This window comes from Oryzias latipes, chromosome 23 (assembly GCF_002234675.1).
Source record: "Oryzias latipes chromosome 23, ASM223467v1".
NCBI classification, from domain to species: domain Eukaryota; kingdom Metazoa; phylum Chordata; class Actinopteri; order Beloniformes; family Adrianichthyidae; genus Oryzias; species Oryzias latipes.
Window position 1 is genome coordinate 17792785 of NC_019881.2, and position 25467 is coordinate 17818251.

The following is a 25467-nucleotide window of genomic DNA, read 5'->3' on the forward strand; positions in this document are numbered from 1 at the left end:
CCAGACTCTGACAAGCAACCGCAGTGACTTTTTCCCCATCAATTTTATCCAAATGAAATGAAATCCCTCAAGAAGGAACTGGAAAACATTGAACTTATGAAATTAAGCCAGAAAAAATGCCCTACTTTAGTAAGGAAAACGCTCATTTTTTTATATTTCTAAAATCTTAAAGTACTATTCCGATGAAAATCATGTTTTTGTGTGTTTTTAACATATTCTTGTGGCATTTTTTTGATGATGGAGGACCTATATTACGAAAATTAACCCAGAAATGACATTTTGAACATTGCTTTATTCAAATCAATGTGAATCAGGAGCAGATGAAAAAAATACTGAATGAAAAAGAAGGTATTTGTGATGTAGAACTATGCTGGACGGGCCACAGGTTCCCTGCTCCGCTCCATTCTGATGCATCCATTTGCACCGGGTAGCTCCAAAATTCCTCCCCATTTTTGTGGTACCAGTAATGTAATGTTGGGCTTGTAAGGGGGCTGTGAGCTCGTTGGAAATAGAGCGCTCTCAGTAACAGGGAGGGGGGCAAATTTCTAATGAACTACTGCTGCAAAAAATTACGTCCCAGAAAACAACACATTTAAAAAAAAAAGTTGGCTAAAAACATCATAATAAAAAATAAATTAAAAAAAACACTGGCAACGCTTTGAAACTAGATCACACTATGATTGGAGTGGGACTTGTAGTCACTTGTTTATTGTATGCATTCACATCATTTGTGTACCCATTAAAAAGGAAAAAATCCTTAGGATTTTATGGCAAATCCTACTCTTCATCATAAATTTTAAGTGTCACAGGTTTATCCAAAACAGATTGAAATATGGTTCTAAATAACATCATTGCACTATAGCTTAAGGTTTACACTAGAAGATACAAGGAACTTTATAGATAGAGACCCTCTATATTGACTTTTCCTGTGGATTTCTGAACACTAATATTTCTGTTTATGGCCAGTAACTGAGGTAAACGTATGTTTAGTGTCAGTTTTAGTTATTTACTATCTATGTTTTTGGTCACTTTACTTGGCACACATTATGTGTTAGTTTTCCTGCAGAGAAATGTGTTTAATCTGAGCCACACATGCATTTATAGCGGTCTAATCCCGCACAAATATGTCTTTCCAAAATGGTAACACAACTGAAGTCTTTTTTGTGAATTCGAGGAACCAATGTGACTTCCTTAAATGTTTTTACTTTTGTTTTTTATTTAAATATGTAATGTCTCACTCAGTTGAATCTACGGCATACCAATGAATTTCTTGACTAATCTGTAATTGATCCTGTTTACCTGCTGAATGGATTCATGTAACCGGATTCAAGTTTAGATTCATTTTTTACTAAATGGAAAACCTGGGAGAAAAACTCAAAATTTGATTTGATTTTTTTTTTATTTTTGACTAATCATAAGAGGAATAAAAAAAAAAAAGAAAATGTACGTCTTATTTAACATTTACCCTAACTTTCATTTATGATATTTTGATCTGTGATGTATAATAGTTTCAGGAATAAATGTAATGTTTTTTTTAATGTAATCAATAAGCACTTCAGCTTTGTTATACTATTAAAGTATAAGTATACATGAATCTAATCAGAAGATTAGATATATATTAAATTCAATAAAAAAGTATTATAAGAGTGGGATTATTTGTATTTGATTTGTCATGTTTGTATCTATAAGTACATGATCTTATTTATGATTAAGAGCAATTATAATGGTATCATTTGCATTTGTACGTGGATATAGATAAGGATTTGTATCTTAATTTGTCATTTTTTTCCAATCAACTCATGAGCAATCGTCCAAAGTTTTGTACATTTATGTCTACATATATGTTTATTTGGTTTGTCTTTGGTATTTTTTGTTTTGATTGGTTGAAATAAACTAAATCCAAATCTAAATAAAAAACATTAAAATAGAGGAGGGCCTAAACATAAATAGTAAGTAGACATTTACTTAAAAAGCAATTGTGTACAACTGCAATACCTAATTCTTTTTTTTAATTAAATGTGAGTACTATTTGCTGTGTGGTTTACCTTGTCAGATGGTTTGAAAATGTCTGCAGAAGAAGCTTTTAATTTGAAAATGAATCGGTTGAGTGTTTTTCTTCTCTTTACTGTAACATTTTGAGCATGTATTACTATTTAGGTAACATCTAAATGCTAAAACTGAATCTTTCAACTGAGACTTTCAGACCGATCCACAGGCAGGACAGGATTTCATGTTGATGCACGTGAGGGTTTGAAAGTTGCCTGTCAGCAGGACTCGGGTAAACGTGGGACGGCTAACCTGTCCTTTTACACAAGTGATTAAGCTGATCATCTGTGTGGTTGTCTGGATTACAGCCAGTGATTATACCCCAGGAGGACATCAAGTGGGTTGGGCTTGGAAACACAGTGAACTACAAAAGGCCCCGACTGGCCGCCAATCTCACCCTAAAGGTTCCCAGAGTTGAGTGACTGTGAACAGGGATAACGTCCGCTTCACAGTAGACCAAATCGGGTGAGAGTTAGCAGCCTCATCATCAGCTCCCTCAGAAATGGGTAACTCCACAGGAAGCACCGTGGACGACCTGCAGGCTGTGGAAATGCACCTGTGGTACAAGAAGTTCATGACGGAGTGCCCCTCGGGTCAGCTCACGCTGCACGAGTTCAAGCAGTTTTTCGGGCTGAAAGGTCTGGACATGGAGGCCAACGCCTACATAGAACAGATGTTCCGGACGTTTGACATGAACAAGGTAATGTCTGTGCTGCGGTTTCACTCCCAAGTTCACTGGAGGACCAGCTTTTCATGTTTCTAATGACTAATAACACTAATTAGGTCATGAATTGAAATCTAGCATCAAATCTGCATTCAAGAAATATAATAACTGCTTTACTTTTACAACTTCTTTTTCTTTTCAAAGTAAAATATTTTACTACAAGTTCAGGAGTTTTCCATGTCAGTTTATTTTGAAAAACATCTTTTTGTTGTTTTACTCCTTTAACATTACTTTGCTGCCTGTTTGTTTATATTTGACTTCCTAAACTTTATCTTTTGCTTTTATTTTAGTTATTTTGATCATCAATTAAGTACAAATAAAAATGAAATGCTATGAAATGAAAATGAAATCTCCCAAACTAAAACTGTGAGGAAAATAATTAAGAATAATGAAAACTTCGAGGGCAACTATTTGGAATAAAAAAAAGCTTTTTAACTGCTTTGAGTTGGTATTTTTATCTCAATTAAAAGCTGGAAAAATATGAGTGAAAAGTTGAGTTGTGTTGTTTTTTTTTTTTAGCACAAATGTCTTAAGGAAATGTATTTTTTTTTCAATTTCACAATTTCAAGTAATTTTTATACAATTGAAGTTAAATAAGACATTTTTAGCCCCTACCTTTATAATTTCTTCAATATTTACCCTGAGCAAAAAGTATTTCACTTGAAGTTTATTTTCTTTTAAGTATACTTTAAGTAAGAACACTAGGTGAATAGTTCTTCAGACTAAATTGGAACATTTTAAATATGCAATGCATAAACTTCGAGTATACTGCATCACTTTTTGGATAGACTAAGTATACTTGTAGTACACTTAAAGACTTTTTTCTAAGGGTAACTAAATACAGAAAAACAGGTAATAGATAATTTACTGGGTTTATCAAATAGTCCTTAGTTCATCAAATCTGCAATTTTCCTTCAAAATAAACTCCTGTGATCCAGATTAAAGCAAACATTTGCTAAAACAGAGAAGTAAGGCTCCCTTAAATGTAGCTGCTCTTTCCTCACAACAGCATTTTTCCCGTTCATCCTGGATGTCTTGTGCAGAATCTATATTTAGTGTCCCCCTCAGCCGGCAAAAGGCTGCGGTAATCACCGAGCTCGATTTGATCACTGAGATGCTTTGATGCGTCCCTGCAGATAATCCTCTGTTCTGACTCAGCTTTGAGATTGAGCATTTATTCATACGTGGAAGTCTGAGAAACTGTGTCTGTGCATGATGACTGAATTTTTTGTTGCTGCAGGATGGATACATAGACTTCATGGAGTATGTGGCAGCTCTGAGCCTGGTGATGCGGGGAAAGATGGAGCACAAGCTGCGCTGGTATTTCAAACTGTATGATGTGGATGGAAATGGCTGCATCGACCGCCACGAACTCCTGAACATCATAAAGGTGGAGCTAATAATGCTCTCATCATCATCTGTTTTCCAGAACCTTTCCAAGTACTCAAACTGACTTTATTTGTCCATCACAGGCCATTCGAGCAATCAACGGGAATGAAAATCAGGAAATGACTGCAGAGGAATTCACAAACAACGTCTTTGACAGGATTGATGTGAACGGAGATGGTGAGCAGCAGATAGACTAATGGGGAGGACAGGGGAGGTTTGAAATGACTCACAAAAATACAAAAAAACAAGGAATCATCAGATACCAGACAATAAAAAAAATGATTGAGTCAAAGTTTCATTTAATTTGTTTCATGTTAATAATCAGAATACAGTCTAAATGATGCAACCTTATAGATAACAGTAATAATAATACAAAACATTTTGAATGGGAGCAGGAAGAAGCTTAGCCTGCTCCTAGAAAATACAAAGACGACCACTAATATTAATAATTTCAAAATAATAAAAGAAAAATGCATAATGTACATTAATAGAGAAAAATAGATATGTAATCTAATGAATATACAAAACAATTAATCCTAATGTGTTAATCTTTTTCGTAGAAGTGCCATTTATATATACATATATGATTATTATTGTTAAATGTAAGTTAAGTTTGCAACATAAAAGAAAACTTGACAAACTAAAAGGCAAAAGTATCAGTTTCTGCACAAACTAAAGGGTACGTAATGTAATTTATGCACCAAAAGTATTTCATTTTGGTTGTTATACGTTAACATGGCACATTTAAAGGGTCAAGTAATTGTAAAAATGTTCGAGAGGCAAAAAGCTTACATCAATATTCAAGTTTTTGTGGTTTGTAACCGACTACCTGTTTTCTAGATAGCTAGAAACGTCCTTAGATGAGCTTCAAAAAAACTAGTTTGACCTTGAAATGTCACCCATCTCTTCACGCAGGCGAGCTTTCCCTGGAGGAGTTTGTGGAGGGTGCTCGGAGTGACGAAGACTTCATGGAAGTCATGATGAAAAGCTTGGACCTTCGCCACATTGTGGCCATGATCCACAACCGGAGGCACAGCGTTTAAGGATGTCTGCCACCTGATCTTCATTCATAGTTTGACCCGAGTGCGTCAGCTTTTGCTGCCTCTGGTGAAAAATAAAAAAAGGGTCTCCTTAAGGGAGATCTCTCTTCAGATTGAGTCTACCTTAATGTGACACCAGTGAGCGGCGAACACTGACATATCCTGTGTTTAATCTCCAAAGGATGCACTCTAAGTGGGATGACTCAGTCACCCTATGAAGGCTGGTCACTGTCCTTTGCATGATGAAGATGAGCTCTCCCAAGGCCACTCTGGCATGAAGGATGATGTCTCAGACAGGTCACTTAGCCTCAGACACCCTAAGGGGATCAGGCAGGCGGATAGTGGAGCAGAGCTGCAGTTACGCCAGCTAAACTGCACTTTCTAGGTCCTTTTGCACGACATTTCTCACACCTGTTTATTGTTTCAAGCCTTTAAGGTTTTATTACAACTCTGCATTGGTTGACCTCGGCTCACAACAGTAGCTATAAAACGGATGTAAATCCCAGCTGAAGATGCTGATTTTATTCTTTTTCTAATTTCTGTAGCAAAAAATGTAACCATTTTTTTCTTTTGCAGCATTTATTAAGGAGGATTTGCTTTTTCTTCTTTAGAAATAAATTTGAGATCATTTTTACTTAACTGTGATGATCAGGTGCCTTCTGTTGAAACACTGCAGAAAGTTTGGTTTTTCTCACCTGTACTCTATAATAAAAAATAAAAATCAGTAATAAAACATTAAAACTCATAGCAAAAAAAAAAAAAAGATGGCTAAACTCTTGTAATAGGACTTTTTTCTATGGAAATGAAATAAAATGTTTACTAATGATTGCAATAAAGTTCATATGCATGCCCTTGTCTCACTTATATTAAGAAAAAGTAAATCAATATAAATATTAGCACCACACCAATCAACACCTGGAAAGACAGCTTAAAGACCCACTCCCATAAAAATTGCTCGCCGCTTTTGTTGGACAGATAATGTTATGTTTAGGGTGGGGCTGTAAGCTAGTAAACAGAGAGCTCTCAGCAATGGGCGGGGTTGCTACTGACCCGCCCACAAGTCAAAAGCAAAGTAGTGCTGCAGAAATGATGTCCTAGAAAAATAACACGTTTTTGGATTTTTGGTTGAAAACAATATGAACATAATTAAAAGTCCCCTGGAAACGCTTTTAAAATAGATCATACGTTAATCGGAGATCATCTTTAATGGTCTTGTTTCTGTCTTTTGAGAAAAAGCTTTCAGAGATAAAAGTTCAAATTATTCTTTCAATAATTTGTAAGAAAATACAACATTAAGTATTTTTTTTCCTAAACGTCTGTCCATTACCTTGAAAGTATCGCAAAAATAATTATTTTTCTTTTCACACAAGTGTCCTTTTAGACAGATTTTCCTCTAATCTTTGCATTAAAAAAATGTATGTCTTAATAAACAAAATCCAATCTTAACAGTTATTTCAGAGCTTCTGGATTTGTTACAAAAAATACTTTAGCGTTGACTTATTTTTGATTTGAAATGGTTTATTTCAAGCAATCACGGAATAATGCACAAAACAATACAATAAGCATTCATACATTCATTCAAAGACGTATCAAACTTAGAATGATTAGATATTAAAAATAAGATATTTATTCCTTATCAGCAGGAATAAAGTATAGACAAGAATCAACAATCCTGCCGTCTGAGCAAAGATGACTCACCTGATGCTGCCAGGTGAGCTCAGTAGCTGTAAAGACACTAAAGTCCTACAGCTTTCAGAATTGTTTTAACTACCGGTACATAAATTATGCTTTAATCATTTCGCTGTTTTGTTGTCTATCTAGGAAATGAAGGTGAAGAGTTTGCATCCAGGGTCGCTTTGAATATTGAATATACAAAGAATTGACCTAATATGTATAATGGAGGGTGAAAATGGATTAAATCACCTTGACAACGTGGTCATTATTTAGCAGAAATGCAAATATTTATTATGATTTTGGGAATAAACAGCAAACAACCACATCAACCACAAGGGGGCAGCAGCACAAACAGTAATGTCCCTCATTGTTGTGATGGTTGTTTGTCCTCACATGAATCCTTGCAGTAAAGAAAGAAAGCGCTCTTTGTAATTCTGTCACCAATGGCTCGCACGCCACCGCTGCCGCCGCCTCACAGGAAGTCGTACAGATACTTCATGATGTCAAAGTTCACTGTCCTGGAAAACAAGTCAAACACGTGAAAGCGTGCACAAAGGTCAGTTCCCTTGACCGGTTCAGTCAGCATCAGTCATGTGTGATGAGGTTCAGGCGGGCGCGCTCACCTGGATATGTTGCAAATGAATTCCAGAGAAACGGCACATTTGTACTTTGGGCTATCAAGCTGGTCGTCGTGACTCACCTGAGCCAGCAGCTGCAAGGTCACCAGAGATGAGATCTAACGGATGAGAGAGGACCACCTGAATGACTCTGCTGATCCGCTGCGAGTCGGTGCTTTTTTAAACTTTGATGCTGGCGCCTCTAACAGTAAACAAGCAGCAGCTGATGTGGGTCTAGCCTAACTTTCTGGCCTCAGATCCCCAAACTCCTGACCGTATGGGTGGAAAATTCTCTCATCTGAGGGTTTATTAGGTTTGATTTAACGGCATATAATGCAGAAATACATCATTTTGAACATCCAGACCTCAATCATGGGGTGGAAAATGCATAAAAAGTGTGAAATGACATTTTATTCATTGTAGTACTCCGAGGCAAAGATTCAGCCCTGCAATCAGATGATTGCTGAAATGAGGCGGCGCCAAGCTGCGGCGGCGGACAGAAGAACGGCGACAATCTGAGGCATCAGTGGAACGAAACCTCCTTAATGCAGGGGTTTGTTCTCGGCCGAATCAAGGGAACTTGGTGAAGGTCAAAAGCTTCAGAGTTTGGAGTTTCCTCCCAAGGTTCTGCGCCCAACTCTTCATCTTTACTCCATCCAAGGAGGAAGCAGCTGACAGACAGACCTCTGCTGTGAGAACATCCCTTCAGTTTTACGTGTTTTAGAGCTCCTTCTACGGTGGCCCTGAAGGGCAAATCACACCAACAAATCACTCAACACAAAAACTTAACATCACAGGGACAATAAAAAAGCAAAATAAATACAACTTAAAAAAACATTACTTATTAGAAATCCATTGCGTACAAATGTTTTTTTATTTATTTACTTTGCTTTGATAATTGTCATAATCTTAAATAAATCCACTTTTTTGCGTGGACCGATTTGCTGATTTGATTTGCACTTCAGAGCCACTGTCCCTTTTACACCCACACGGTGAATTGCAATACGGCACAAATGTCGATAGCGAAGCGTTTCGGGATATCAGAGCAAGATGACCTCTGACCTGGGAGAAGATGCTGGCGGTCGGAGCGACTCTGCCGTCCACCACGCTGTAGAAGATGGCCAGCAGGCGGTCCAGAGGGAAGGGCTTCGGCCCCAGAAGGTGGTTAGTGGTCTACCAGACAGAAACTATATGTATCATTCGGCATTACATGTGAAAATGTGTGCATAAAACTGAAGCCTAATTAAAGACCCACTCTGGTGTTCTTAACATGTTCTTGTAACATTTGTCTCACAATGGAGGACAATTATAAAGAAAATGAAGCATTTCTGAGTATTTCTTCATTCAAATTGTGAATCAGGAGCAGACAAAAAAAAAACACTGTTGGAAAAAGATCTTATTTGTGACGTAGGAAAAACGCTGAGGCGAATTTCTAATGAACTGCTGCTGTTGGGCAGTAACTGTAATGAAAAAAAGAGTTTTTTATTTTTATTTTAGGCTATAAATGAAAATAGATCAAAAGATAATCAGAGTGGGACTTTAAATTCAGTTTATGAAACTGCAATCACCTTTTCATTTTTCTTCAGAAAGTTGGTCTTTTTTATTTTTCCATGGTGCTGTTGGGCAGAAATTGTTTTACTTTTTTTTTTTTAAGTCAGAAAAAAAATCATAACAGAAATAAGACTGTAAAGAAGTAGAATAGTTTTACCTTCAGAAAGAAGCGTTTATCTGTGCGGGCAGGATTGTAGGAGGCCAGATAAGCAGCGATGAGCAGGAACTTTGAGTAAAACGGCAGCTCGACATGAGTGTGAGCTGATAAACCTTAGAAGAGACAAAAAAGAGAAGAGTTGCGGATTTCTGTCTTGTGTTTTCTGCAGAGGATGGTCGCATGCGGCAGGTCTTCATGTGTGCTGGCACCTTTCAGAGCTCCCGTCTCCTCCTCCATTTGCTGCATCTGCTCCCACTGAAGACTGAAGCACAGCCAAGTGTCATTGAAAAACAGCTGGAATTTCATCTTAAGGATAAGTAACGTGCAGCGGTCACACCTTGAAACCTCGCGTAGGTAAACGGTCTGCATGGCCTTTTTGAGGTGAGGCTCGATGTTTTTCCACAACTTGTGTGTGTCTGTTTCCTTCACTAAATGTATGAAACATAAAACATAAATTAGCTGTATTTTGTTCATTAACAAGTGAAAAAAGCTAAAAACAAAAAAATTAATCTCCAGCCAAGTTTTTTTTTATGCAACATCTTTTAGCGTTTCGGACCATTTTCTTGCATTTAATGACCCAGAATACATTTTCTACATTAAATAAAGCAGAGAAAACGTTTCCCTTATTTGTGGTTACGCCTTTAGATAAACAGCAACTCAAAAGAGGGCATAAAGACTCCAAATCACAGAAGCAAAGCAGTAAACAGTTGAGATTTAATGTGAAGAAGATGACATGAGCCGTCACATCCGCTCACGTCCAGCTGGGACTCGGGCTATTTTTTTTGTCTGCACTCGGCGTCCTCAAAAAGACGTTTTCACAAACAATAAAATACAAGAAAAAGCTTCTCCACTAATGTGTCCCGTCTACTCAAAAAATCTCCAGAAACGGCATGACTTCAAAACATCCAGTGACCACATTTTCCTATTAGCACACGGTTGAATGTGTGTAAACGCTTAGAAATTACACGTTTTAATGAGTGTGTGCAGAAAAAAAACCTGTTAGATTTAGCAGGAAAGCAGATGTAAGCAAATTTGCAGTTCTTAACACATCAGAAAGTGCAAAAAAAAAAAAAAAAAAAGTCTCTGACTTTGGGACCTAAAAAGTGCCAAAATTAGTGCAAAATTTACATTTTTACATAAGAAGGAGAGAACCATAATGTCAGGAATTCAATAAACCTTGTTTTAGGAGTCTTTTTAAAGAAATTTGTAACATTTTTATGTTCATAGGACAAATCATAAGGAGTATCTTAAGACCCACTCCATTGAAAATTGCGTTTTTGGTGTTTTTAACATGTTCTTGTTGCAATTTCTTTGATGATGGAGGACATATAGAAATAAAACTGAGCTTGAAATTGAGTATTTCTTGATAGCTATAGTTGTGAATCAAGAGCAGACAAAAATATCCTGTTGAAAAAAGAGCATTAAAATACGCTTGACGGACCACAAGCTCCCTTTACGAGCTCTCAGCAACACAGAGGGTGGGGGTCCTCCACGCCAACAGTCCCACCACAACTCAGAGACTAATTTCTACTAATCTACTGCAGAAACTAGGTCTTAGAAAACATTAACAACAAAAATTTTTTTTTAATTTAAGATAAAAAACGACATGAAAATAATTCAAAGGTCACAGAACTATTTTAAAATAAATCAAAAGATGAAAGGAGTGGGTCTTTAAAGCAAAAATGTTATTTTATTGTACATCTGCTCTGGAGTTTAGCTCTCAACTTAACACTTTACTTCATTTGTCTCCGATTTCTTTCTCAAAATATCTATCTCAGACACAATTGAATACATGTGAATTAGATTTCTTCCCGACATCGATGACAATCTAAAAGTAATAATCCCAAATTATGTGAAATATTTTTTCCCCTAGATTAGTGGGAAAAAAATAGTTAATTGAAACTATTTCTTAAGTTTAAAATAAAAATTACTTCATTAAACTGAAATTTTTTTAAAATAAATTGTGACATTTTTAAGCTTTCATTTGATGACTTTAAATACACATCTGATTGCGGACTTGTTTTGTTTTATTGTTTCTGACAAACTTTATCCAGAAAGTTAAACATCAACAGACCTAATTGATCAAACTTCATACTAGTGGGAAACTATAAGCAGAAACCTTCGGTGAGTCCCACTCCGATCCTCTTTTGATCTATTTTTAAAGCATTTCCAGTGGCCTTTTAATTATCATTAGTCATGATATGTCCTCTATCATCAGAAAAATGCCACAAGAACATGTTAAAAACATGATTTTCATTGGAGTGGGTCTTTAAAATAACATCCAAACGACTATCCTTAAACAGTATTAAATGCAGCTAAATTCATGTAGGGTAAAATTTGATCATTTCTTTAGATCAGGGGTGCCCACATCCCGGCCTCGAGGACCGTCCTTCTGCTGCTGATTACCTGGATCAGGTGTGTTTAGCCAATAAGGAGCTTTAATGGCAGGTTGGTTGGAAAACATTGTAGGACAGCGGCCCTCGAGGCCTGAACTTGGGCACTGCTAGTTGAGATGTTTTACCTTTCCCTTCGGCCAATGGCTCGCAGAACTTTGAAAAGTTGAGGGCAGCCTGTTGAAAAGAGAAGGAGCAGAAATGAGTCTGGCGCTGAAGCGAAGTGTCTTAACTTGGAGTGAAGTTTGGGTTTCTGACCAGGTGTCGCAGTTCTCGTAGGTCTCGGCAGACCGAGTAAAAGACTCCCAGCAGGACGCTGACGTAGAAGGAGTAAAGCTCAGCGGAAAAGGAAGGATGTCTGTCCTGAGACAAAATCTGCTGCAGCTCAACTGCAAACACACCAATAAAGTTCCAACATCACTGACCTCAAATTCACAAAGATACAGAACATGCAAAGCAGCAAGAGATTTTCACAATAAAGGCCTCCCACCAGCTGCTGAATTTATACAGTGCTGCATCAGAATTAAATATTCAACTAAAGCTGATGCCTGACTTGTGAAAACACGATTGCAAGTTCAGATTTAGCAGAGTGAGCCTGTGAATACCTTTACTGTAGTCTGGGAAGTGGAGCAGGAGGGGCTCAAAGCAGCCCGTGTTCGGTCTGAACGTGTCCCAGACTATTTCACTGAGCAGGATGACAGTAACATTGTCCTCAACCTGCAGAAAAGATGCACACAGCAGCAAACAGAGCATTAGGCTATGCTACAGCTCAGTCAGAGCTCCCCGTGGCAGCTGCAGCCGTCATTATGGCCCGCAGCAGTCCTGGACGCCAGAGATCAGATTGTTTTCGCTTTCTACGGTACTATCTTTGAGTGAAAATTTCCCCACTGTCACACATTTAAAAACCACAATTTGTACGCACCTAGTACCAGGTGACAATATTCTATAAAAAAAGATCCAACAAAAGTGGTCTTTTTACCCAGCTAGGATGACTTTTAGCCTTTGTTGTGTAATATTTCAAAAACGCCCAAGAATATTCCTGCTACTGAAACACATGTAATTACACCTTTGTGATTATTTACACAACTAGGAAATGATTTTTATTCTGAATATGGTGCATATAATTGTAGCAGCAGATGCTTCAGTTATTGAAAATGAATAAACTGTTTCAACCCTTTATAAATGAAGTGAATCTGAATTATCTGTGGATATTTGAGTCAAATAAATATGTCTTTAATAACTCCCCTTAAAAAAAAACTTTTCTTTATCTTTCAGCATATTTAAATGACTCTGTATCCTAATTATTGTGTAAAAATGCAGACAATGTTCCAATAAACTACTTCCTAGAATAAAAGACAATCTGTCACTTGAGTCTCTAATAAAATGCATTGAACAATTAACACTATTTCCTCCATACAACATTATGAAAAATCTTGCACTCAAGCAAAAGGTCATCCGTTACAAATGATTTCCTTCCCTCCTTCATCAACCACACCCTCCAGCAAAAATATGCTGGACAGATGAGACAAAGAGCTGAATCATCTCACCAGCTCCTGCAGGCGGAGGAGAGCCGGGAGGAGGTTAGCATCGGCGTCTCTCAGAAGTTCCGCTTTTTCCATGACCTAAAAAATTCAAAATAGAGTTCATCATATCCACTCGCAGTTAACTTCTTAGACTTAAATTTGAACAGATGAAACGATTTGGAGATGGAAAAATTACGATTTCAGCATTTTTCAAGTGAAAACCATGAGTCACGAGAGCACAAACGATGGGAAAAAAGGAGGGAGGAGCGTGAACTCACAATGTAGCGCGTTTGCCGGGCAGGCGACTGCTGGCGGTAAATGCGCACAAAGTCTGTCAGGGAGGGGCTGCGAGGGAGCAGCGAGGCCACGTCGCACCCGAAGAAGGACCGCAAGACTTGCTCAAACAGCAGCGCGACAGAAACGCATTCGACACAGCTGAGCGTGGCGTGAGGAAGCTGCAGGAAGAGGAGGTGTAAGAAGGAAACTGAGAACTCTGGAGGATGCACAAAAAAAAAAAACATCACATGGCACAAAAATCCCAGCTGCTACTTTTTAAAAACCCAACAACATACTGCCCAAACAAAGACAACACTTTAGAGGGTGGATTTTATCTTTTGCAGATTAAATGTAAATGATAAATAATCCTTTGGTTTTAGCAAAAACACATCTTTTTCACGTTTTACTTTTGTAACCCACAAATGTAATTGACATCACCAGAATCCACTTATTTACTTGAAAAAAGCGCAATGTTTAATTAACTAAACACTCTTTCAGTGTTTATTGAAAGAAACCCCGTGTTCTCTTGTTGTTGTCATTCCTTCATTATCCTTTCAACTTCGAAAAAGATGAAACCCTAAGGAGAAAAAGCTTTCAGAATCCATCTTTTCTTTGACGCTGTCAAAAGACAACACTGAGAAACCACATCTAAACCAAAACAACCACGGATTTAACAGACATCACCTCCAGCTCCTTCATCAGAACATTTATTACATGGCTTTTTCCTGAAGCCCGATGACCGTAGATGAAGATTGAGGGGTAGCAGTACTGGTGTGGCTGTCAAGAGAAAAATAACACGAATGTTACTGTCAATAATATTAGATCATTGCACCAGTACTAGGTAAAAACAACATAATACATTGAAAAATGCTCTAAATACTATATTAGTCATCACCTAAATGCCCAAGAATAAAAGGGTTACTTTATTTTATTTGAAGCGCTTATCAAGACGCTCAAGATGATTGTAAGGCAGCTTAAAATAGTATAAAAACAAGATCATTACATACAAAATATACATATTTGAGTAACACTTAGAGAAATATCATATTTCAGTACAGTGTCCATTATTTAATGAAATTATTAGCCTAATGTGACTCCATATTTTTAAAGTCCATCTCACCTGTTTCACCAAATTTCCCTTTTTATTTTTAGTTCTTGTATTTATTTTAAATACCCGTATTTTCCGGACTATAAGTCGCACTTTTTTTCATAGTTTGGCAAGGGGTGCGACTTATACTCCGCAGCGACTTATATTAGAAATAAATTGAAATAAATACATTGTTAACCCTCCTGTTATGTTCATTTGTGAGGAACAGAGATGATGTTCCTGGGTCAATTTGATGTATGAGGTAAGTGTTAAGTGTAAGTGTTAAGTGTTAAGAGTATGTTCAGTGACTCAGAGAATCAGCAAACTTTTTTTTACAGTTAGATCTTGAAGGCTAACAACATAATATTCTATTTTCCAAAGATTTCATAGATTCAGAAATGCAATAAAAGTGAAAACTGTTTCTACAAATACAGGATGAAAACAGAGTATTAGTTAGCCAATGATGCTTCATGAAAGGAATAAATAAATAAGTTTGAGAAAAAATTACTGTGAAATTATTAGATAAACAGTCTGCTATGATTGTGTCATATAAGGTTGTGAAAGTTAAAATGCGACTTATAGTCCAGTGCGACTTATCTGTGTTTTTTTCTACTTTATAATGCATTTTTGGGCTGGTGCGACTTATACTCCGGAAAATACGGTAGTCTGTAATTGTGCAAGGTGTGTCTCTATATTTTAAGTAAGAATTTAAAAATAGCAAGAACAATACGACTACGTTTCTGTCCAAAGTCTCTTTAATCTATCTCGTCTCACAAAGACTAAATTCCTATTCATGAACACACTTTTAAATAATAATAATAATAATAATAAAAATTACAACCTACTATATTCATCTTTTGATTTATTTACAAAGTGTTCCCAGTGGTCTTTTAATTATGATGATGCCCTTTTTTAGCTAAAATCAAAAACCCTCTGACATTTTCTAAGACATAGTTTCTGCAGAGCGGCAGTAATTCATTATAAATTCACGTCTGATTGTGGGAAAGACTGTTGGCACAGAGTAACCCTGCCCACAGCTCTGTTTACACTCTCCCACTATCTTTCTCAAACACCCAAACTAACATTACTGGTGCAACAAAAAGGGTGAGCAATATTGGAGCTATATCCAGCCGTACATTTGGGCGCCAGACACTAGTTTGGGCGAAGAAAACAAAGACATACATGGATCTATTTGTTTACAAGTGCATCAGAATGGAGCTGAGCAGGGAGCTTGTGTGTTTTCTACATCACAAATATACGATCTTTTTCAAACAGAGCCTTTTCGTCTGGTCCTGGATCACAATTTTAATAAAGAAATACTTTTAGAACATTGGAAAAATGCCACAAGTACATGTTACAAACAATTTTTAATGAATCAGAGTGGGTATTAAAGCAACTCCGACTGGTGTTTTAACACGAGAATGAGAATTTATGAAAAACTTTATTATTATTATTTTATAAATACATTGACTAATAATTACACTGTTTTGCTTTGGGAATTTTGTTATCAGGTGGACCTTCCTTGAGTTAACGGCCCCATACCTCTCCCATAAGGGACAGCAACATCCCAGCCTGAACTTCTCTGCAGGGCAGCTGCTCTGCGGCTCTCTTCAGCCTCTCCTCGTCGTATCCAGGATGCTCTAACAGTCCCGCCATTCTGCTTTTCTTGGTTCTAACTTTATAGTTGAAGCCACGAGGAGCTAAACTAATAAACAAACCAAAACATTAGCTTAACTTTCACGAAAATAAAGATGACGGTCGCCAGCGTTAGCGGCAAAAAAGTGAACTTGACGTCGTTAAGTCGAAGAAAGCGCGTGATACAAAACTTTAAAACACTCCTCAAAAACTACGTTTTTATCGAGGAAAAACGAGCAAATGTACTTGAAACCGGCTGCGATCACTTTGCGCGCCGTTGGATTACGTCATAAACTCCGCCTCCGTATGATCCAATCAGAAAAGTATTGTGGAACTCTGGGTAATGTAGTAAAAATCCGAAACATAAAATAAAAAACAACTTTAGACATCTTTTAAATCAAAAAGTATTTTAAAAAAAGAAACGAAATAAATAATTATACTTTATTTCATATATATCTCATAATTATGATGTGTAATTTTAAAAACGTTGGAGAGTATGCATCTAGTATGAGCTGTTAAGAATGATTTTTTTTTTATTAAAACGAGTAATTATACATATTTTGGCTAATCTGTATTGTAAATAACCTTCCTGATTTACCCATTACCCAATAAAACTTATTTTATTGTCTCTAACCTTTCACCTTTTTAGGATTATTTGTGTGTTTGTTTTAAGAAATATGATAATTAAATTTAACCAAACTAAACTAATTAGGAATACCTAACATTTATATTTTGAAAATAGACTACAATTCAGAAATTTTGTAAACGAACCTATTTAAAATTGTATATGTAGGAAGAGCGCATCCTTGTTTTTTTATGAACTTGTATTTATGCTGATCGTATCAGTCATGCGCACTGGATTGACGAGCAGAAAAATCAAAAGCATTTAGTCTTCGCATTTGCTTTCATATCAATGTGTCTGTTCGGGATTTACGCGCGTTACCGGAATAATGCGTCAGAATGGGATTAAGGGATGTGAGTTGCCTGTGTAATATCCGCAACTATCTTCCGACTCTAATTCAATAGGATCTCATCCGCGGCTGCTGCTCCGTCGAGAGCACACAGACCATTTCAGCCACATCTCAGCCACTCGTGGCAGCTGGAGCGGTGTTATCGTCTCAGGCAGAAACACCAGGAGGAGACATCAGGGGAGCGGGCAGAGGAAGCCTTCTGCAGAGAGGATTTCTCAAGCATTTCAATAGATTGTCTTTCTTTTTCTCCCGTAGATTGATGAAGGAGGAAAGCGCAAAGAGGGCTCAAGTCAAGGATGCGAGCGCGCATTGAAGACGCGTAAAGCATCCACGTAAAACAGGAAAATTAGCTAGTTCTGATGAAGATTACTACCTGACGAGGAAGAGGTTTGTTTACTGAGTGCAAATCTTAAGTCTCTTACCTCACATACACCGGAGGATGGTCCCCGGGGCCCCCAGCGCGACCACCACCATGCTTCCCGCCTCGGAGGCTGCCAAGATCTACCAAACCAACTACGTGCGTAATTCCCGGGCCATCGGCGTCCTCTGGGCGATATTCACCATCCTCTTCGCCATCGTCAACGTGGTGTGCTTCATCCAGCCGTACTGGATCGGGGACGGCGCAGACACGCCTCAGGCGGGCTACTTTGGTCTGTTCCACTACTGCATCGGGAACGGACTGTCCCGGGACCTGACCTGTCAGGGAAGCTTCACGGAGTTCAGCAGCATCCCCTCCGGAGCGTTCAAAGCCGCCTCCTTCTTCATCTGCATGTCCATGTCGCTGGTCATCACCTGCATCGCCTGCTTCGCGCTGTTCTTCTTCTGCAGCACCGGAACCGTGTACAAGATCTGCGGCTGGATGCAGCTGGCTGCAGGTAGGACTGCTCTGCTTCCAGGTGGAAGTTCAGGGGGATGTTAGGAGTCAAGCTATGACGGAAAAACAACTGACAGAGCCAAAACAGTTATTAAAAAAAATCCAAAGTATTGCCTCAGAATGGCAATTTGGAAGAGATCACACCTGAAATTACATCTTTTGTCAAAAACAAAGTCAATAATACAAATTTGCCTGTAATTGTCCGGCCATAAGTCTGCAGCTTTCAACACTTAACCGTCCTGCTCCGTTTTACCTCACCCTTCAGAAAACTAATACACTGATTTATATTTATACTGTTACTATGATAAATTAACTTTTTTTTGGCATACATAAAACATTAAGATAAAAAAGAAATACCCCAATTTCACAATATGATTTTCCCCCTTTTTTAAAGTCTTTATTCAGAACATTTAAATGACATACAGTAAGGAATAAACTGTGCATCACTTTTTCAAAACAAATGCCAGGGGGTTTGCAAAAGTAAAAAAGGAAAACTACAACACAAAAGTAACGTTATGTAATTCTATTAAGCTGAGACAGATAATAGGTTTTAGTTCCTTTTTGGGAAGAAATAGTGTGTAAAAAACGTCTGATGTGGGCAAATAACTGAAATACATTTTGACTTTCTATTGTTAAATTTTCAAAATATCAAATAGTTTACAACTTTTGGAGTGGATTACATGACTTTAATTCAAAATAAAAGACTTCCCATGCCACATAGAATCATCTCAATGCAGCAAATGTAGAGCAGTGATTAAAAAAAGCAGTTTATTTTATCACTTGAGGTGCATCTCAGCCAATTGTAAATGTAACTTAAAAACTTACAAAAGTAATCAAAATACTTTAACTGTATTTTTTAAGCATTATTATACTTTAAATCCTTGAATTCAAAAACAGAAAATCTGCCTAAGTTCTGGTAGTTGACCTCCAATTGAGTTTCTGTAGTACTCGACACACAAAAATCTTGCACAATGTTTTTGTTTGACTTGTGATATGTACTGTCCTTCACAAGTTTGTGAATAGGTTTTGAGTTTCTTTCATTTTTTTTTTTACTTTACTGCTTACTTAGTTACTTTTTAAATTTAAAACCGTTTCTTTGACCAGACAAACCACAATGGTGGGATAAAAGAGCCAGAGGTTGCAGACCCCTGATATAGGTTTTCACCAGAGATGTTCTCTATCACTTGAGTCAATTGAAGCTCACTTTTGGGTTGTTTATACCTTTTATTTTGAAGTCCTTCATGCAAAATAAAGACAGTACATTTTATTTCCTGTGGTCAAATGTGACGAAACACTTAAAATAATTATTGGGACCATGAAAACAGGTTTCAATAACGTCTGTTGGTATTTTGATTCATTTTTTGTACTTCAATATCGAAATTATATATATTTTTACCTTTAAAGTGAGTTTAGAATTCGACAGATTACTCGGATCTTACAGAAGTTAAAGACCCACTTTGAGGCTAACTGGGTTTTTAACATGTTCTTGTGGCATTTTTCTGATAATGGAGGGCATATATTAAGACTAAAACCAGTTTTATTAGAAGCCAATGATGTTGGAAACAAAGTATTTGTCATTTAATTCACAGAGAACAGGTTCAGTTTTATTTGTAGTGTGAAGATGTGAGCACGCAGCCTCACAACCTCCCAGCATAACTATGCATGAATGACAAACTAAATGTCATAACTATATAGGCAGAGAGGAAGCTTCTTAACAATAAAATGTTTAAAAATGCCTCTTGATCCATCTGATAACAATCTGGATTGTAATCACCCATCCACGATGACCCGGTGACCTCTCATCCACCTGCTGGCTTAACCTGTGACCCTAAACTTCAACAGGGGTTTAAAAAAATAGGTGGATTAAAGGGAGGTTAGCTGCAGCACCACACTCCCTTTTTTTTATTCTTGGCACAAAACTGGCTCCAGCAGCAGCTGTGAGCTGGATTGTCTTGGAGTAAAAGCACAGTGATGAGCTCCACCACAAGCCAGTCTTAATGAGCTGCACTATGTAGCGCTGCAGTATTTTAGTCACAGATCAAAGCTGCTTCTTATTCCTCTGAGTCACACTCTGGCTCGCTACGGTTTTCCCACAGCATCCACTGCAAGAACGCCACGAGACGCGTTTGGATCGTTTCCACGGCACACTTATTAGTTTGAATTTTCCCCCAAAAAATTAGGAGTTTACTTATAATTTTAATGTCAGGTCAAAAACAAAGAAATTTATGTCTATAAGTCAAATATGATAGTTTCAAAACAATGTCAGGTTAAGGAAAAAAATCCCTATTTTCAATCTTTTGACACAAAATTAAATATTTAAAGTGAGTTTGCTGCTTTTATGACTTCAAGTTTGGTTTATTATATCACTTTGTGACTCATAATTTTCCTGTTTTAGCTCGATCTAGCTGCTCCTATAGTCATTTCTTATTACACCAGGGGGCCGATTCTGTGAAAAAAAACTCGTACAAAGTGAGCAATCTGTGTTCATATGTTCCTCTGGAGTGGGTGGATACTATAGGATTTAAATTTTTAAGAACAAAAAGAAACGTTTTAAAGAAACTAAGACTTTACTTGCTCTTTTGGGGGATATGACCCGATTATTGCTGGCAAATTCATGAGATTGGACCATAAACTGGGCTCATCTTCAAGCTGTTTCTTCTATGATGATATTTCAGATTTTCTATTTTGTGTCGTTGTTTTTGAAGCGATCCAGGCTCTGAGCCATTAAAAGATCTCCAGGCAACTAAAACAGACACCATTGAGATGCTTCGTCAGTGCTTGCATTTCAAAAATCCAATAATGAGAATAAAAGGAAACCGTAACTGGTCATCTTTAGGCATTTTTTTTAGGCAGAAAGTAGAATACAGGCAAAATATATTTTATGAATTTAACTATATATGCTACTAGAGCAAATAATGACAGATTTGGATAAATTGTATGTAAAAACCTTGTGTAGTTTAGATTGCAGTTAATTTTGGGTTATTTTTCATCTTATTTACACCAAAAATAATACTTTCTGTCCTTTCAAAGTCTGAACTTTTCAAAAGCTCAGAAACTGGATGAAGATCAAATATATTACAGTGTCATGTAAAGTTAGCAGCTGTAAATATGAAATATTTATGTGAAAAAGAGATCAGCAATAAACCAACATTACCAGAAACAGATTAACGTTTTGTATGTAGATCCTGAAAATGGTTGCAGAAACCTGCATAGAGACGCTTGGAAGCAATAGTTTTAAAAGCCAGAAAGGGGCAGTGACATAGACTTTTCACTGGAAGTAGTCATTTTGAGCGCGCGGTGAGAACGTAGCTGTAGAAAAAGACATCAACAGGAAAAACAGGATGAAGATGCTGACTCCAGGCTACATGCCTGATAACCTGGAAGGCCTCCCAAACCCTGATGGCCATCTGGCTCTCACATATCTCCACTCCACAGTGTTTGGGCTTTAACAGCTGTACTTTTGTCAGACTGCATAGAATCTGGGGTTACGCAGAGGGTCGCCAAAGTGCCTCCAACATGCCGTCCATTTCTTGGCTGTCTGACCGGCAGCTCCACACGCGATAAGTGGCTCTCCTCGGGGCGCTCTCTGCCCACTAAGTGGTCTTTCTAAAACAGGGAGCTTTCACTTTGCAATAAAAGGTCAGTTTGGAGGCTTATTGATCCAGAAATGGCCATGCAGGAAAAACAGGAAGTGGCGGTTTTAACAGGCTTGCAGAGCCTTCTTCAAGCTGTTCTAATCTGAAAAGAGATGCAGCATCGAACACGGTGCATGAGTAAACAGGTCGAATCAGCACCAGACTGACGTGTAATTAGGCGAATTTTCATTGTGTTATTCATATGTGCACCTCTTCAGTAAGATGTCAAGTGGAAGTAGGGCCGGTCTTCTCATCAGCATCATATTGTGCCTGGGAGAGGAGCAGGACAGAGAGGCAGAAGCTCTGTCCCTCTGCATCTGCAGACCCGGCTGGATAATAGGAACTGATGCCGAGTCTGAAAAATGAAAAGTGCACATTGAAACACATGCATTTTCTGACAAACCGATGATCTAATACCAAATGAGGTAAAAAAAAAAAATCTTTTTAGTACTTGCCTTTAATTTATCCCTCTTTTTCACCAATTGAGGTGTTAAATGTTTATCACTTTTAATTTACGAACCATAAATTCTTTTTGAACGCTCATTATAAGAATATCGTCACTAAACTAGGTAAATAAAAGTTTCCAGTTTACTGAAAAAATAGTTTTTCTTCTGTAATTAAAAGGTGTGAGTTTACAGTGAGAAGGCCTTGGTTGTAATCCCAGCTGGGACCTTGTGGAGTTTGCATGTTCTTTTCGTGGTTTTCTCTGGGGACTCTGATTTCCTCCCAAAAACCTGCTTCATAGGTTGATTGGTGTCTCAAAATTGCCCCTAAATTGCATGTGAGGCTGTGCGATTGTGTGGCCTTGAAACAGACTTGCAACCTCTCCAGGGATTAGTAGATTTTTTTTTTTGCTTACTTAAAGAAAATCTGCATATGGAGGAAGAATTTTTGTCTTATGTTTAAGGGGCCTTCCTTTGCAGAGTATTCCCCGCCTTTGCCCAACAGTAGCTGGGTTGGCTCCAGCAACCCCATGATCCTGAAAGGGATGGATGGAGTTTTTAATTAATTTGCTCCTGGAGACTGTCTGGCCCTCCCATTGATTAAACAGATTTTTACTTGGCTAAGCCCTCACTGGGTCAAAACCCAACAGAACTGGACAGGAGAGTCCCTCAGATGACTCCTTAAACAACCGACCACACTGAAAAAACTTTTTACTTTTCCCCTACAGCATTACTTTATTATAAAAAATAATAAAAATACAAAAAAAATATTTAAAAAAGTAAAACAAATGATTAATCACTTATTGAAAATTGTTAAATTGATTGACTTTTAATGATATTACTTCACTTTCTCCAAAAATTGATAAATTAATTCAAAAATCTTTCCTAATGTAGCATAATTTTGCACATATTTTTAACTTTTGATACTTGATGAAATTTTGCTATGAACATTCCTGAAACAGTGTTGTGTCTACTTTACTGATATAGTATTATGTTTTATTCATATGAATGGCTTTTATAAGTAACATAATCTGCATATATTTCAGATGACTGATCTGCATTTGCCATGTTGATTTCTAAAATAGTTATTGTTGACGTAATACTTAAGTAATTCATCTTTGTCATGGGCTTAATCGATATCTTATGATTTTTAATTCTGTCTGATAAAAACTGGGAACCGGATATTGATAAATCATGTTATAAAATGGTTATGGTATAACGGGGTGGGATTATATAAATTCGCTTCCTTCCACTCCCTTTCAAGCAATATTTATTAATATGTATAATTATCCTAAGTTTGATTAGTTACTGTATGAATGTATAACTGATGTTTATATTGCTGTTGTGTATTATTTCTACTTAATTGCTTGAAATAAACCATTTCAAATAAAAAAACTCGCCCCTCAGAAATAAGTCAAAACTTCTAACCCCATCAGCAGATTTTCTTTAAATAAGCAAAAACTTAAGAATAATCTGCCAAGGGGGTAAGAAAAACGGTCTTACCAGGAATCCCAAGACATGTTTTCTGAAACTAAGATTATGTTTTTATTAAAAACTTCTTAGTAAGTTTATTTTTCTTGCAAGACAGAAAATTTCAATTTCATCAAGCTCCCGAACCACAGTAAAAAAAAAGTATTCCATTCCTAAATAAGACTATTTTTCTTGAAAAAAGTGGGCATTTTACTTTCTTAAATACGGTTTTTGCAGTGCACATACCTGCAGGAGAAAGTGAAACCTCCTCACATCACTTTGATTTTTTTTAATTAGTGGATCTGTGGCCATAGTTGAGATTGAAGGTGGAAACATGAAGCAAACCCACTCCTGTAAGAGGCCACGGACCATCTATTTACTCACATTAGTGGATAAATGAATAAATATTGTCTTCTGCCTTTCATAAACTCAGATAAAGCTGGAAAAAATTAACCTTTTTTTCCACATAATCTGCACTTCCATCTTTGTACTGAACACTGAAAAATCTTTATTTTTTTGCAGTTTAGTCACATGAGACACATTGCTTATTGTAATAAAATTAACTTAATGGTTTCTAGTACTGTTTTTTTGCACATACTTCAATACAAAACAGTACAAAAATGCACCATTAAAAGAACAGCCAGTATTTCAACAGATTTGATCCCATCTTTCAAATGACCAATACAAACACTGAGGTATTTTTGAACATTAACATAAAACAGAATTTTCTTTAAAACTGAAAAATTGTTTGGTCATCTGCGTGTTTTCTCTTCCCGCCTGCACATTTACGTATTTGCATCCGAGTGTAAATTGGCTGAATTAAACTGTACAGCCCATCTACTCTTGAGAATAATAAACTCTTTATTTTATATTTTTACATCTCCGCCAAGTTTAATGTGCAATTTCATTTAATTCTCTGAAATGCTTCATCTCATGCATCCGATTTCACACTTGATCCACTTCTCTTGAACTAAAAGCAACAGAGCCATCCTGCCTTTGTTCCAGGGTTTAGTTGACAGGCTTTCCTTTAGTTCTATTTGGGAGGGTTAATGAAAAAGTTTCTTCTAATGAAGCCACATGATAATGCGAGCTCTGTGCTTTTCTGCAAGGCAGGCTAAACTCCCACATCAAAGCTACATGCTAATGACAGCAGGCCACTCTTCATCCTCTCATTCATGTGCGAGGAAGAGTAAGAGGCTTTACGGTGATGTAACATGACCCCACGTAAGGCGCGGGCATGAAGGTGTGCACACTCCTCATGCAAGGCGTCCACCTGAGTGCTCACATCGTTGTCTCTTGAGTTTAAGCACACAGGGGGTCCCAACAGCTAAATGGACGTTTAAAGGAGCCTGAAATATCACTGAAGAGGTTTAGAAAGAAAGGCATTGAAAGCCACAGTGTGAATGAGACAAATGAAAAGCCAACCTTGTCACCTGGAAATCGACTTGGATCCAATCTGAGCTCGTGGATTAAGAAAGTGGATCACCCACTTTGGCTGATGAGGATCTTAAAGGGACAGACATGTCTGCTATAGCCACACAGCTTTCTCTAAAACCGATTTAATTTCAAGAAAAACTCAAACCTTCATTTCAATTCAATTCCGTTTTATTTATGTATATAACCTAATGTTACAACACAGTTGTCTCAACAGGCTTCACTAATTGTACAAGACATAGAATCATTTTTAAAATACAATGGCTGATTGCTAAACTAAACTAAACAGACTAGGCTAACGTGGGCATCCCTGCCCTTATTCCTTCCTTCTCGGAAAGGAAAAACTAAAAGGGGCGGCTGTGGTGCAGTGGTAGGGCGGTCCAATCGGAAAATTGCGGGTTTGATTCCCCCCTGCTCGCCCATGTGTCGAAGGATCCTTGGGCAAGACACTGAACCCCACCTTGCCTCTGGCGGAAGGTTGGCGCCAGTGTTGACAGCGGAGCCGCCACCAATGTGTGAATAGGTGAA

The 25467-nt window shown here is 37.4% G+C and overlaps 3 protein-coding genes across 4 annotated transcripts in view; 2 read left to right on the plus strand and 1 right to left on the minus strand.

Annotated features, from left to right (window-relative positions):
* The first annotated feature begins 2475 nt into the window (after positions 1 to 2475).
* On the plus strand, positions 2476 to 5310 carry guca1a (guanylate cyclase activator 1A). Its single transcript, NM_001104700.1, is given in 4 exon segments — positions 2476 to 2746; positions 4011 to 4160; positions 4243 to 4336; positions 5075 to 5310. Coding segments are annotated over 4 exon segments (570 nt in total). The 5' UTR covers positions 2476 to 2548; the 3' UTR covers positions 5203 to 5310.
* A 1825-nt stretch (positions 5311 to 7135) lies between these two features.
* On the minus strand, positions 7136 to 16415 carry orc5 (origin recognition complex subunit 5). 2 transcript variants are annotated; one of them, XM_004083087.3, is made up of 14 exons: positions 16020 to 16415; positions 14075 to 14167; positions 13393 to 13569; positions 13139 to 13213; positions 12197 to 12308; positions 11850 to 11980; positions 11720 to 11768; positions 9536 to 9626; positions 9408 to 9460; positions 9199 to 9311; positions 9059 to 9106; positions 8553 to 8663; positions 7497 to 7609; positions 7136 to 7391 (listed from the first exon to the last, which is right to left on the minus strand). In XM_004083087.3, exons 1-14 carry the CDS (start codon positions 16131 to 16133, stop codon positions 7346 to 7348), a joined length of 1326 nt encoding a protein of 441 aa, XP_004083135.1. In that variant the 5' UTR covers positions 16134 to 16415; the 3' UTR covers positions 7136 to 7345. The 2 variants fall into 2 exon arrangements, with proteins under 2 accessions (XP_004083135.1, XP_020569806.1); XM_020714147.2 differs by having other exon boundaries at positions 14105 to 14167; positions 16020 to 16405.
* Positions 16416 to 16949: 534 nt separating this feature from the next.
* The window catches only part of LOC101156132 (LHFPL tetraspan subfamily member 3 protein), a 50345-nt gene continuing 41827 nt past the window's right edge, over positions 16950 to 25467 (plus strand). Inside the window, exon 1 of the mRNA XM_023952602.1 lies at positions 16950 to 17958. Coding sequence (XP_023808370.1) covers positions 17523 to 17958 — 436 coding nt within the window. The 5' untranslated portion in view covers positions 16950 to 17522. The remainder of the gene's footprint in view (positions 17959 to 25467) is intronic.